The sequence below is a fragment of the Suncus etruscus genome, chromosome 10, assembly GCF_024139225.1.
Source record: "Suncus etruscus isolate mSunEtr1 chromosome 10, mSunEtr1.pri.cur, whole genome shotgun sequence".
NCBI classification, from domain to species: domain Eukaryota; kingdom Metazoa; phylum Chordata; class Mammalia; order Eulipotyphla; family Soricidae; genus Suncus; species Suncus etruscus.
Window position 1 is genome coordinate 82,539,478 of NC_064857.1, and position 13,525 is coordinate 82,553,002.

At 45.8% G+C, this 13,525-nt stretch overlaps 2 protein-coding genes across 2 annotated transcripts in view; both read left to right on the top strand.

The window, feature by feature from the left end:
- Nucleotides 1-13,525, top strand: part of LOXHD1 (lipoxygenase homology PLAT domains 1) — a 154,297-nt gene that overhangs the window by 77,355 nt on the left and 63,417 nt on the right. Inside the window, 6 exon segments of the mRNA XM_049781504.1 lie at nt 800-960; nt 4,566-5,037; nt 5,677-5,831; nt 7,620-7,753; nt 11,877-12,040; nt 12,866-12,970. Coding sequence (XP_049637461.1) covers nt 800-960; nt 4,566-5,037; nt 5,677-5,831; nt 7,620-7,753; nt 11,877-12,040; nt 12,866-12,970 — 1,191 coding nt within the window.
- The window catches only part of ATP5F1A (ATP synthase F1 subunit alpha), a 521,274-nt gene that overhangs the window by 7,822 nt on the left and 499,927 nt on the right, over nt 1-13,525 (top strand). The gene's annotated exons all lie outside the window — the stretch shown is intronic.

The window sequence follows — 13,525 nt, forward strand, 5'->3', positions numbered from 1 at the left end:
TAGCTCCTGGCAGGCACGGGGGACCATATGGGACACCGGGATTCGAACCAACCACCTTTGGTCCTGGATCGGCTGCTTGCAAGGCAAACGCCGCTGTGCTATCTCTCCGGGACCAGCACTGAACTTTTAAATACAGGACTTTGTTTGATAGTCTTACCTTGTTTTGTTCTTCAAAAACTTATTTTCTGTTCTTGAGGGCTGTTATTGACTTTAACTTGTCAAATATTTAGTTCAGTTGTTAAATGTTCATCTGAAATGCTGGTTCTTATTCTAGGAAGGCAAATATTTCTTTTATATTCTAATTTTGATTAATTCTGCCTGCCTCTAGTTCTGACAACTAAGGGAGAGAATGAGATGAGGGAATCTCACTACTTGGAGTGTCAATTTTTACTGAATTCTTTATCAACTTTTCACTCTCAAACTAGACTCATTTCAGCCCTCAACATCTCACACTGCCTGTGCTGCAAGATCAGACTAGAAGTAGAAAAACTGACTTAAAATAAAATCATAATATTGTTTTATAGCATTGTTAGGAGGCCAAATTTAGTAATAGTCCCTGTGGGGGAAATAAAATATGGTACCACCTTGAGTTCTTGGAGGCCATCTTGTTCTCCTTTGGCAAATGCCCTCTAGTGGTGCATATTTGCAATACCTTTCAGAACTCTCATGGTGGGATGGTAAGGATTACTTCTTTGTAGAGCACAATTGAGTTCTCTTTGTAGAGATGTTCTGTTGACCTCACCTGGACGGTCCTTTGTATGACTAAGTGTCCTCTCTCTTCCATCATATGCCCACCCAGTGGTCCACTATGAGGTGGAAGTTTGGACTGGTGATATCGGTGGCGCTGGTACCACTTCTCGAGTCTTCATCCAGATCTATGGTGAGGAAGGCAAGACGGAAGTGCTTTTCCTTTCCAGTCGCTCAAAAGTGTTTGACCGGGCATCCAAGGACACATTCCAGGTGTGTGTGGGTAAGGTGGTGCAGGTGCCACAGAGGGCAGAGCTGCATGTGAAAACGAAGGAGCTCAACTTGATCTGTGGGTTTCATCCCTGATTTCTCATGAGGTTCTCTTGAGAAGCTCTGAGAAAAGGAGTGCTATTTGGTTCCCACCCAGATCACTTCCTTCCAGATCTCTTTCCTGGGATATGTTTCTTGGGGTTGCTTCTCAAAGCTCTACCAACAGTACAGAGGTACTGCTGGTTCTGTGAATGGCTAGAGCTGAAGCATCTAATTTAGTACAAAGTGGATCCAGACCTCTGGACACTGAATCCACTCCCAGACCTGTGGTCAGAGCTTCTCATCCTCTTATCCTCGGGTCCATACTTTCCAGGCAGGTCTCTGGGAGGGCCTAGGGCCTCATGGCCTAGGCCTTTGTAACTTCCTTTTAAGTAGAGAAGAAAGCAGCATATGAGCGTGTTGTATGAGTAAACAAGTAAGCTGTATACAAGAGATGTGGAGACCTGATTCCTTCCATATGTGCATGTGTGAGAGTGCATGCATTGGACACTGTAGATGTGTATATGAGGAGAACATTTATGGTAGAGGATCTGTGTGTTTGTGTGCCACCAACAGTTTCACCTTTAACAAAGAGCCAGGAGAGCACCCAGTAGAGAGCTAGTCCAGATGGGGGGCGAGGGCTATGAGTGTGTGAAGCATTAGTGCAAGAGGAGCCCCCATGGTGTTCAGCCTCCTGCTACCATGCTGAGGAGACACAGGTCTGGCATTTCCCTTCTGAGCCTGGGATTCTTCATCAATGAGCACCTGGTGTTAGGGTACCGGCCTGGCTGCCTCCCAGTCCCCCAAAGTGATCACAGTAGTTCTTGTCAGAGAAAGTCCTTAGGGTACATCCCATGGATGGAGACTTAGAAGGCATTTCTAATGTGCTTGTTCTTGACTGGAAGAGGAAAAGGGCGAAGGTTAGGATGCTGTGACCTGGAACAGAGATCTTGCTTGTGTGATGAAGAACTTACCAGGCCATATTCTATCCTCAAATCACTGAGAATAAGTTCTCTTCTCCCAGGGGCACTCTGTTCCATCTTAGCTATGAATTTACTCACAATAGGGTATTCGGCTACCTTATGTTTTATGAAGAGAGTTAGAAGACCTGAGTTCTTGTGGAGGATTCTGCCCCATTGACAGTATTCCAGTGGGAGTTCTGGGGGGCTGGACTAGAAGTGTCAAATACCCAGACAAGGACCTCTCTAAGAGATCCTCTAGGCAGAGACCTTATGTGAGGCCTCTTGAGCTCAGCTTGGCCAGACCTCACATTTCTATGAAGCAGGTGAAGACCCATGGTCAGGTCCTTAGAACAAATTCAAAATCATCCCATACTTCCTGCTGAGAGGGTAAAAACAAGAGGTCCCTTTCGGTATGGAAGTTACACCGAAGGAGGCATTCAGTGGCCAAGGCTGCTAGGGCTGCAGGCTGTAAAAACCCAATGCTGCCATGGCTGCAGGGCTGCAGGACCAAGGTTGCCAGAGTCCCCTGGTGCTGCAAGGCTCACAGGGGTCTGTGGGGGACCAAGCTGCCAGGTGAGGCCTTGTTCCCACCCAGGATGCCAACTTGTAGCAAACACCCACCCAGGACTGAGAGAGGGAGAGGAGAGAGAGAGAGAGAGAGAGAGAGAGAGAGAGAGAGAGAGAGAGAGAGAGAGAGAGAGAGAGAGAGAGAGAGAGAGAGAGAGAGACCGAGGAGGCATGGGTTCAAAGAAGAAATAAAATGGAATAGACACAAAGTAGGCAGCATTCATCCAACACTTTATCTCTGCCCCTGAGAGCCAGCAGGCACTGCTCTGGGGTCACTATTCTGCCCCACCCAACAGTCCAAGATTTTCTTTTTATACCTGACATGACAAGGAGGCATTCCCAGGTTCAACAGTCATTACAGTGGGAGTATCCAAGGGGCATGTCTAAGTCCAACTGCTAGTGGCGGTAATTCAAGGGGAGTATTAAAATACAACTGCCATAGAAGCAGAGACCAGTTCCTGTGGATAAGAGGACAGCAGACCAGGCTACTGTGTGATAGAGAGCACAGTGAATAGTGTGCTTGCCTTGCACACAGCTGACCTGGGTTCAATCCCTGGCATCCCATATGGTTACCTGAGGCTGCCACGACTAATTCCAGAATTTAGAGCCAGGAGTAATCCCTGAGTACTGATGGTGTGGCCCCAAAATTAACAACAACAAACCCCCTCCTCTTCCTCCTTCTTCCTCTTCTTCCTTTGACTTCTATTCTTCTTTCTTTTCTTTTCTTCTTCCTCTTTCTTTCCCTTTCTTCTTCCTCTTCTTCCACCTCTTTTCTACTTCTTCCTCTTCTTTCTCCTCCTTTCTTTCTTCACTGAACTTATTTTTGGGAAGGAGAACACAGGAAGGCCTGAACTAAAAATACATAAACTATAAGAAGACATAAATAAGTGGTAAATGGATCTCAAGTAAAGCTCAGCCATCTGAATTAATCTACTTTAGTTCAAGGTAGAGGGGAAATTTTTTTTTTTCTGGGTGAAGGAATTGCCTAAGCAGAAACTGCCAGAGCTCACCTGCCAGATAATTGACAAGAAAAGGTTTTTCTGGAGACTGTTTTAATAGGGGAACAGGCAGGGTAGGGAAGCCAGGGTTCATACAGCCAACGCCTAGGCAGAAAGAGAAAGATACAGAGTCAGAGAGAGACAGAGAACTGGGTTTGGGACAAAGGTGGAGTCAGTTAAGAGAAGAGGAGAGGGAAAGACAAGAGCAACAGAGCAGCAGAAACAGAGAATCCAGTCAACAGTTTCTCCAGTAGTCTGGCAGCAACCTTCCATCGAAGCTGCGTGGGAAATGCAGCCAGTGTCCAGGAGAAACAACACTTCAGTCAGGGGTTTATATAGCCCCCAGGCACTGCCTCTAAATGACAGTTACCAGGGGAGTCCCTTCTAACTGATTTCTCAGCCCTTAAATGGACTGACCATGTTTATGGCTGTCCAGGGGCCATAGGGATCTGTGTAACTCAAGAGAAATGTAAAATAGAAACAAGGAGCTGGAGAGAGATAGCACAGCAGTAGGGCGTTTGCCTTGCACATGGCCCATCCAGGACAGATGGTGGTTCGAATCCCGGCATCCCATATGGTTCCCCGTGCCTGCCAGGAGTGACTTCTGAGCACAGAGCCAGGAGTAACCCCTAGTCGCCAGGTGTGACCCAAACACACACACACATAAAAAAAAAAAAAAAACCAGGAATGACTGTGATTGTTTTGTGTGAGGAGTATGGCTCTGCGTGTCAGTGCATGTGATTGTGAACATGAATGGAACATGTGAGTGCCTGTGTGACTGAATATGAGCATGTGTGTGACTAGAAATGTCTGAGCGCATTATGCAAGTGCTGGAGTGCATTTGTGAGTCTGTAGGAGTGTGGTAGAGGGGGTGCTGACTGAGTCACCCAGCCCAGTGGGGTAGGAGAGAGGGATCTCAGGATCCTTAAGTCCCTTCATCCTATAAGTCTCCTCATAGGCCTGCACCTGAACTGCAGGGGGCATGGGAAGACACCCAGCTCCCTCCATGCCACCACTCATCATCTGCTCTCTACTCTGACAGCTGGAGGCAGCAGACGTGGGGGAGATCTTCAAGATCCGTTTGGGGCACACCGGTGAGGGCTTCGGGCCCAGCTGGTTCGTGGACACGCTGTGGCTGCGGCACCTGGTGGTGCGGGAAGAGGAGCTGACACCCGAGGAAGAGGCCCGCAGGAAGAAGGAGAAGGACAAGCTTCAGCAGCTGCTCAAGAAGGAGCGGCTCAAGGCCAAGCTGCAGAGGAAGAAGAAGAAAAAGAAGAAGGGCAGTGACGAGGAGGATGAGGGGGACGAGGAGGAAGAGTCCTCATCAGAGGAGTCCTCGTCGGAGGAGGAAGAGGAGGAGAGTGAGGAGGAGGAGGAAGAGGAGGAGCTAGAGCCAGGGATGCAGGAGGTGATCGAGGAGTATAAGTTCGATGCCCACCGATGGCTGGCCCGGGGCAAGGAAGACAATGAGCTCGTCGTGGAGCTGGCTCCTGCAGGCCGGGAGGGTCCTGAGCGTAAGGCTGAGAAAGGGTGAGGGAGGGGTGAGTTCCAATTTTCTCACGTGGAGACCCCATGAATGGGACCTCCAGGTTCCCACATAGCTCTCCTGCACTGTGAGGGCCAGCACATCAGAAATGGGTCTTTCTTGGCTAGCTTAATTCTGACCTTGAAGCTCATGAATTCATGAGTTTAGGAGGAGCATTCTGGCTCTAAGAGTGGTCAGAGAGTGGCTGAGGGGAGCCTTTATTTTTAGTCTGACTCTTGGACTTTATGGTGAAGCCAAGAGATGGAAGAAGAGGCAGGTTCAGTACCAGACAGGGCTGGCCAGTGTCCAGTCCATGGACTGTCCAAGGAAATCATGGGACCCTCTGTGCCCTGATGTAAGGGCACAGCATGTCCCCCATTAAATGATGGGACAGAGACAGGTGCAACTGCTGGGCTGTCTGTGGCCTGTCTTCTCACATTGGGTGGCCTTCAGAGGATGCTATAAACATTCCTGTGGCCCTGGGGAGCAGGAAGAAGCTCTCAGTCCCAGTAGATGGAGGAAGTTATTTCTGCACCCACCTCTGACTGGATCCAAGGGTCCAGGTCTCAGGCCCCCACCCCCAACAGTGTCCATGCATCCTCCATTATACATCTTTCTGCATCCACAGCCAACACCTACGAGGTCCAAGTGATCACAGGGAATGTGCCCAAAGCCGGCACAGATGCCAACGTCTACCTGACCATTTACGGCGAGGAGTATGGGGACACTGGCGAGCGGCCCCTCAAGAAGTCAGATAAGTCCAACAAGTTTGAGCAGGGCCAGGTAGAGTTTGGGCTCTCTGGGCCTTAAGGGTTTTGGTGTGGGATTCCCCCCTCCAGAAGGAGAAATGAAGCCTTTGGGTGATTTCTGTAGCAGGTCCACCGAGCACAGGCTCTGCTGTATGTACAACAGGTTCTTTGCTTCAGCCGATATCTGCTGGGGACTACCAGGAAGGCAGCGTGGGGTCAGTTTTATGGAGCTCACAGATTAGCCAGATAGGGTCTGGGTCAGGAGCTCAGCGAGGTACAGGGGCTCAGGGAAAACATGCTGACATATCATGGCAGCAGGGTCGGGGTGGAGGTACTACACTAGGTGAAGCCGTGAATCTCAGGAGATGGTACAAATGACAAGCAACTCAGAAGTCAGGACAGTTTAAGCCAAAATGCGTGGGAGGCATGTATGGGCTCCTCCAAGCACATTGAATTGTTACTGTGTTGGGATTATCCTTCCACTCCTGGTCTCTGCACTTTTCTTGAGAATCCCCAATCCCTCTGACCCTAGGTTGAAAGGAAATTGGTGTGGAGGGCAAAACTGGCAATACCAATAACATCTAAGTCTCAAGTGGAGTTTAGATAATTCCATTGTCTGTTTCCTGAATTTGGAGATTGTCTTATGGGTTGTCAGGCTGTGGTTATGAGGAGATACTCTAGGTCTAAGGAAAACTGCCATGAATTTAGGTGAAGGTTCTGACCTTCCTATGGTTCTGGGAGGAAAAAAAAAAAAGAAATTAAATAAAGAGAGAAAGAGTGAGAGAGACAGGGAAATCAGATTTTTGCAAGTGGAGAATCTAAGGACCTACAAACTTTAATTTCAAGTCTTTTGTAAATTTGCAATCTTTTAAAAAATAGTAAAATAAACTGAAACCAAGAAGGGCTCTTTTTACATCAGGATGACAGAGTAGATCAGGGGTCTCAAACTCGCGGCCTGTGGGCCATTTACAGCCCTCCGTACAACATTTTGTGGTCCTGTCCTAGAGGAATCTTTTTTTTTGTTTTGTTTTGATTTAGTTGTTTGGGTCATACCCCCCAATGTTCAAGGCTTCCTACTGACTTTGCACTCAAGGATCACCCCGACTTTGCCTCCTGCGGCCCGCAGGTAAATTGAGTTTGAGACCCCTGGAGTAGATCCAAACCCACCCAAGGTGCACATTTTGGCTGCTCACTCACGGGGAAACAAGACAAGTCTTTCATTTTTATTTGTCCCTTTGGATTTGCACTTGGCTCATGGCAAGTGTTTAAAATCTGCAGTTGAAGGAGATTATACACAGGGGTGTACAGAATATGACCTCAGCACAAACTCAAATAACAGGCTATAACACACACACACAACACATACACGCGCACACACACACACACACACACACACACACACACACACACACACACCCTACAACATAACAAAATGCAGTGACCAGCCAGCCCGCTTTTTCCTCACCCTCACTATCACCTTTACCTCTAGTTTTTCTCTATCTTCTGGGCCATAGTGAGTGTAAAAACCATAGTTCAGTGGCTAAAGAGATAACCCAGAGGGCTCTGCATATAGGAGGCCTGGCTTCAATTCCTGTACCTCCAGATTCCTTAACTGCCTTTGATAATGACCCCTAGCACCATCTGGTGTGGTAACAAGAAAAATAAAGTGACTGAGCGGACCAGCCCCCAGGGGGGCACTGACTGTATTTTCCAGGTCTAAATACCCAGGACTTACAGTTGTTCTCAGGCTACCCCTGACCCTGGGGTGAAGCTGAAGTCCAGGTAGGTGGGATGATCTGAGAGCTGCCCTGGATCTTCCCAGACAGATACCTTCACCATCTATGCCATAGACCTGGGGGCCCTGACCAAGATCCGGATTCGCCACGACAATGCAGGCAACAGGCCAGGCTGGTACCTGGACAGAATAGACATTACAGACATGAACAACGAGACCACGTGAGTGGGGTGAGGCATGCCTGATCCTGAGGTAGTCATGGAAAGAGGGTGGCATGGAATTGCCATGTCTGAGGTGGGGGCTGTGATGTCTGAAGGGGGTGTGATGTCAGAGGTGGGGGCTCTGATGTGTGAAGTGGGGGCTGTGATGTATGAGGTGGGGACTGTGATGTGTGATGTGAGGCCTGTGATATCGCATCTGATTTCTTGAAGTGGGGGCTGCGATGTCAAAGATGGAGGCTGTGATGTATGAGGTAGAAAAAATTTACCTTTTATGTGGGGAGGAAAAGTAGTGAAGCAAGATAGTTTTTATTGAACAAAATTTATTTAGACATAAGGGGAGAGAAAGAGAAAGATATGTGTTCAAGAGATAACATGGACTTCTCTAGAGGGCAAAAGCAGAGAATGGTTTTGGGAGAAAGTTTTATGTCTGTAACTTGCCTTGACCTGGCATCGTCAATAAGTATAGAAGTTGAACTATTTTTCTGTTTTTTTTTGGGGGGGGGGCCACACTTAGGAGTGCTTAGGGCTTACTCCTGGGCAGGCCAGAGATCCTGGTAAGTCAGCAGCATGCAAGGCAATCGCCCTACCAGCTAGAAAACCTCCCTGACCCTAAGTGTGAACTCTTGATATTTATTTCATATTTTTCTTGTGGCCTTTATATTCTTCTGTAGCATCTCCTTTTCTGAGGGGTCCACTTTTCTCTGGGTGGTGCCTCAGTTTCTCCATTTCCAAAGAGTTCAGAAATTGCCTCTCCTTGTGCCTTTGTACTATTTCAGGGCTGGCCAATTTCTTAATTTTGTTATTTACCAAAATTCATCACCAGGGCCCCATTATCTTCCTGCAACACAACCAATGGGCTTATTGATGCCATCTGGCTTGTGTCTTAGGATAATCTGCAAGTGGATAGGCTTTAAGCTTTGAATATGAAAGGACTGTGAAGTTTTAAGCCCTTGTAACTATACTTCAAATAATCTTTAAAAGTCAGTATATGGGGACTGGAGTGATGGCACAAGCGGTAAGGCCATTGCCTTTTCCTGCTAGTCTAGGACGGTTCGTGGTTTGATCCCCCGGTGTCTCATTGTCAGAGATGGTGGGATATTTGGGAGACTTGGTCTTGAATGAGTTTGGCTTTGTTAAACTCATCTGTTCTGTTGCTTTCTCAACCCCTTTATATTTATTGATTTGTTGATGAAATGAAACTTACCATGACACCCTTTCTACTTAAATCTGCTTATAGCTGCATTTTTTACTTGTAATAAGTGGGTGCTCTACTTCTAAGGAAAGAGAAGATGCCATCATATTTAGGAATGTATTTAGTGTCCAAAGTTCTGTTCACATTCAGCCTGGCATTTTAGTTTTCTCCACTTCTTTCCAATCATGCAACATAAAGTATCCTGTTTTGATTGATAGCTAGAGGTGGGGTTTTCTTAGTCACTGACAGAAGCTACTCTTACATCCAATTGTACGTGCCAAAAACATTGATGTGCTTCCTTTTGAGGACAGAACAATGAACAAACTCATTTGTTGGCTTGGTTTCCCAAAATTCAACTATCCAGAAGTTCTTTGGAATCCTCCCTTGCTAGGGTTCTTGGGGCGGGATTGTGGGTAGGAGATCACAGAATGTTGAAACAGAAAAGTTCTTGCAGCAAATTTTATCCAATTTTCTTGGGGATAAAACACAGGGCTTTGGGGTCACACCACTTTCTATGGGGAAAGCATAAACTTGACCCTCAAATTTCTAAGTTCTAGACCAAACTCTTACTGCCCGTCTCTGCCAGTCACACTAACCAAGTCCACCTGCCATGCATGGTTCAATCCAGTCTTTTGTATCCAAAACAGGAAATTCCCTACAAAACTAGACTTCTTTTACTTTACTTTATGCTGTAATTTTCTCATATGATTTTTTTAATTCTTTTTTTTTTTTTTGTGTGTGTTTTTTGGGTCACACCTGGCAGTGCTCAGGGGTTATTCCTGGCTCCAGGCTCAGAAATTGCTCCTGGCAGGCACGAGGGACCATATGGGACGCCGGGATTCGAACCGATGACCTCCTGCATGAAAGGCAAACGCCTTACCTCCATGCTATCTCTCCAGCCCCGATTTTTTTAAATCTTAAACCTGCTGCAGCCCCAAGCTGCTTCAAGGCTATTTAACAACTCCTGCTAACTCATAGCCTCTCTCCTTACTCCCATCACCTTTGTTGATCCACTGCTCAAAACATTCCCATGTTCTCTCCTTTTCTCTTAAACATAACTGCTGAATCTTACTCTTCCTCACCTCCCAGGGTTCCCTTGATTCCTGTGGCAGGAAGGGCACAGGTTGTGGGTGGAGGTCAGTAGATCCTGTTGAACTTTGCATAGCTCTACTTGTTTGGCCTTGGGGTCAGAGGTCACACACCAGCACCTCAGATTCCCCTTTTCTAGGCACTGGGCTCCAGAACAGAGCTCTCTGCTGATACCAACAGTGAGATCACTGCAGGGCTTGAAGGTGGCAAGCAGGTGACAGGGATAGCTGTGAGGACACCGTGAATGCCAGACTAATTACTTTACGCAGGCGCACTTCCTAGTTGTGGGAGGGCTGTGCCAACCCCATCTTTCTTCCTGACTTTTCCTCTTCTCTTCTTGAATAAGTCACCTCAATTCTCTGTGGGTCTCCCTCCCCTCCCTTGTTCTCCAACTTCCCACACTCCCATTGTCTCCGCCTCTGCCCCAACTCCACCCCTTTCTTTTATTTCTGTCTCTCTCCCTTAATTGGCCATAATTTTGAGCTCAAGCCTATTATTCATAACTTATTTGCTTGAATGAAAATTTAACTTTCCCATTCATATACCGGAAGGCTAAGAGGTGGAACAATATGCATTTTTCACTTAAACACTCTTGCCTAGCTGTGGGGCTCCCACTAGACCTTTCAAGCACATCCCTCAGTGCAAAATTGCTCACCCTCCTTGTGCACCATTCCAGGTCATAGAAAAGGGGGTGTTCTTGGGGCCTGCTCCTGGAACATGGGGACATTTGGAGGCAATGGTTCTGGAAGAGAATGTGGTAGCTCAGAAATGAGGACCCCCCCTCCCTCAAGCTCACAAGCTCACTCTACTTTCTGCTCTCTGCATTGCAGGTCCTTCTTGAACATAACTTTATAGGGGTAAGGAAGAGGAGCCATTGGGGGAAAGGGCATAACCCTGACTTTGATATATGCTGAGTTGTTTGAGAGTTCACTATTTAGGGGGGAATTACCTGAACCCCAGAAAGCTCCCTGTTAGTCAGAAGGAAAAAGAAAGGCAGATATTAGAGAGAGCAGAGCAATTTCATTATGGAACGCTATTGAGACCAGGACATTTGGTTAAGCCTTGGTAATGTCTTACACACATCCTAATTCCAGCCTGCACTGAGGTCACAGAAACTTGACAATGCTCCATGAGGTAGTGGAGGGTGCCAGATGAATTCTTCATTGCCCATCTAAAATTAGATAAAAATGAGGGTCTTGGGATTTCCATGTTAAGTACTAGAGTTGTCAGGGGCAGGCCAGGAGACAAAGCCAGCTCAACTCTAGAGACAAATCCTAAAACCCCCAGTCTGTAGCCTATATTTTGCCTGACCAGGTCTTTCCACCCTGCTATCTCCACCACACTGGACCTACATCCATTCTGAGAGGTCTGAATTTATATCTCTCTTCCCTGGTTTACAGTGCTAGCTCCTTAGTCACACTCTATAACCTTCTAGTAGGTAATTCCAATAAATACCCAAGTTCAGCATTAATGAACAAAGTGGCCTATGCACTTTCTATGTAACTCGGCTCCTGCAGCTGTGGTGAGCAGCTTCCTTCCATCAGAGGCTGAGACAGAAATCTCCCTTCTAGAAATATCCAACATGACCCAGATTAGTGACCTACTGTGCTCCAAGCACTGTCACACAGTTCCCTCCATGGTTGGGTATCTAAAGATCTTGCTTGCCCTCACTTGGTCCTGTGATGGTGATTCCCATGCTGACCAGGATGGTGAGGTAGGATGGGGGTTGAGGATAGACAGATCATTTGTGCCCCTGAAGGCCTCCTTTCTCAGCCAAATTCTGCTCCTTCAGGAGACCTGTCCAAGGAAACACCAGACCTTTCCTCATTCTCTGCTCTATAGGTACTACTTTCCATGCCAACGCTGGCTGGCAGTGGAGGAAGATGATGGTCAATTGTCCAGAGAGCTGTTGCCAGTGGACGAGTCCTATGTGCTGCCACCAGAGGATGAGGAGGGTGGAGGAGCTGAAAACAACCCCCTTGACAACCTGGCTCTGGAACAGAAAGGTTACCTGTACTAGAGCTGATTTTTTTCCCTCTAGTGCTCTGCCCTTGATTCTCCATCTTCCCAGGGAGCCCTCTGGAAACTTTATCCTCTGTCAAGCACTCTGTACTGGTCTCTTGTTTCTCTGTCACAAGGGAGAGGGGGATAAAGGCCATATTTCTATGGGTTGACTATAAAGCTGAATATAATGTATGTAGCTGAGGATAGAACTATTTCTGAGAATGGAATGGAAAGAGATTGAATGGAGTGGAATGGAATAAAATGGAAGGGAATGGAATGAAGTGAAGTGGAATGAAATGGAATGGAATTAAGTTAAATTAAGTGGAATGGATTGTAGTGAAATGAAGGTAGAATGGAATGGGAATGAATGGAATAGAATACAGTGGAGTAGAATGTAATGTAAAGGAATAAAAAGGAGTTGAATGAAGCTAGCTAGCTGACCTAGACTTGTGTTCTCTGCAAGTTTTATATAAAGTTATATGATGTATATAAACTCTTTATTAAAACTGGCATCTCTAAAATTCTTCTCAATCTATAAGAGAGAAGCCATGAATGCCAATCAATGAACCTCAGACTCATCTAGTCACCCCAAATTTCTCTGAAACTTCTCCTATAATTATAGCAATTAAGAGATTATGTGAACTGGAGGGTGGGTAAGAACTCATCTCTCATCAAATTTCTAGAATAAAATCAATTTTATAGAATAAAAACACTGCAATAATAAAAAATAATAAAAAAACACTGACCAGATTTATAGAAATGTTCAGTATGAATGTAGGAATGGATTCAACCAATGTTCCACTCACTTAATACTTTTCTCCTGACAGATAAGTCCACCACGTTCTCAGTGACTATAAAGACTGGAGACAAAAAGAATGCTGGCACAGATGCCAATGTCTTCATCACACTCTTTGGCACCCAAGATAACACTGGTAAGAAATCAAGGCAGGGATAGTTTAACCATGTTCCTCCCTGGGGAAGCACCAAGATTCAGCAGAACTTCCCAAGGAAATACTTTAGAAATACTTTATGCCCACCCTCTCTCTCTATTAAAATATTTTAAAAATTTCTTTTTAATTCAATCTTAAAAGAATATGACATGACGTCTATCAACAAAATTTTAAATAAATCTTACTGTTGATTGTGAGCTGATCTCTAAAGCTTACTCATAATACAAAGTGGAAACTATTGATTATTAACAGCCTTTCATCATCAGCTCCTGATAACCACCATCCTAGTCTTGTGTGTGTGTTTTGAGTTTTATTGTTTTGGGTGCCTCATGTAAAATAGAATTATGATTCATTTGTTTTTCTGTGTTTGAGGTATTTTAAACATCTTAATATATTAAAGACATTTACATTGTTGTAATATAAAATTACATTGTTATATATATATATATATATATATATATATATAATTCCTTCTCGTTTTAAGGATGGATAGTATTCCATTGTATGTATACAGCACATTTTCTTTATCTTTCCATT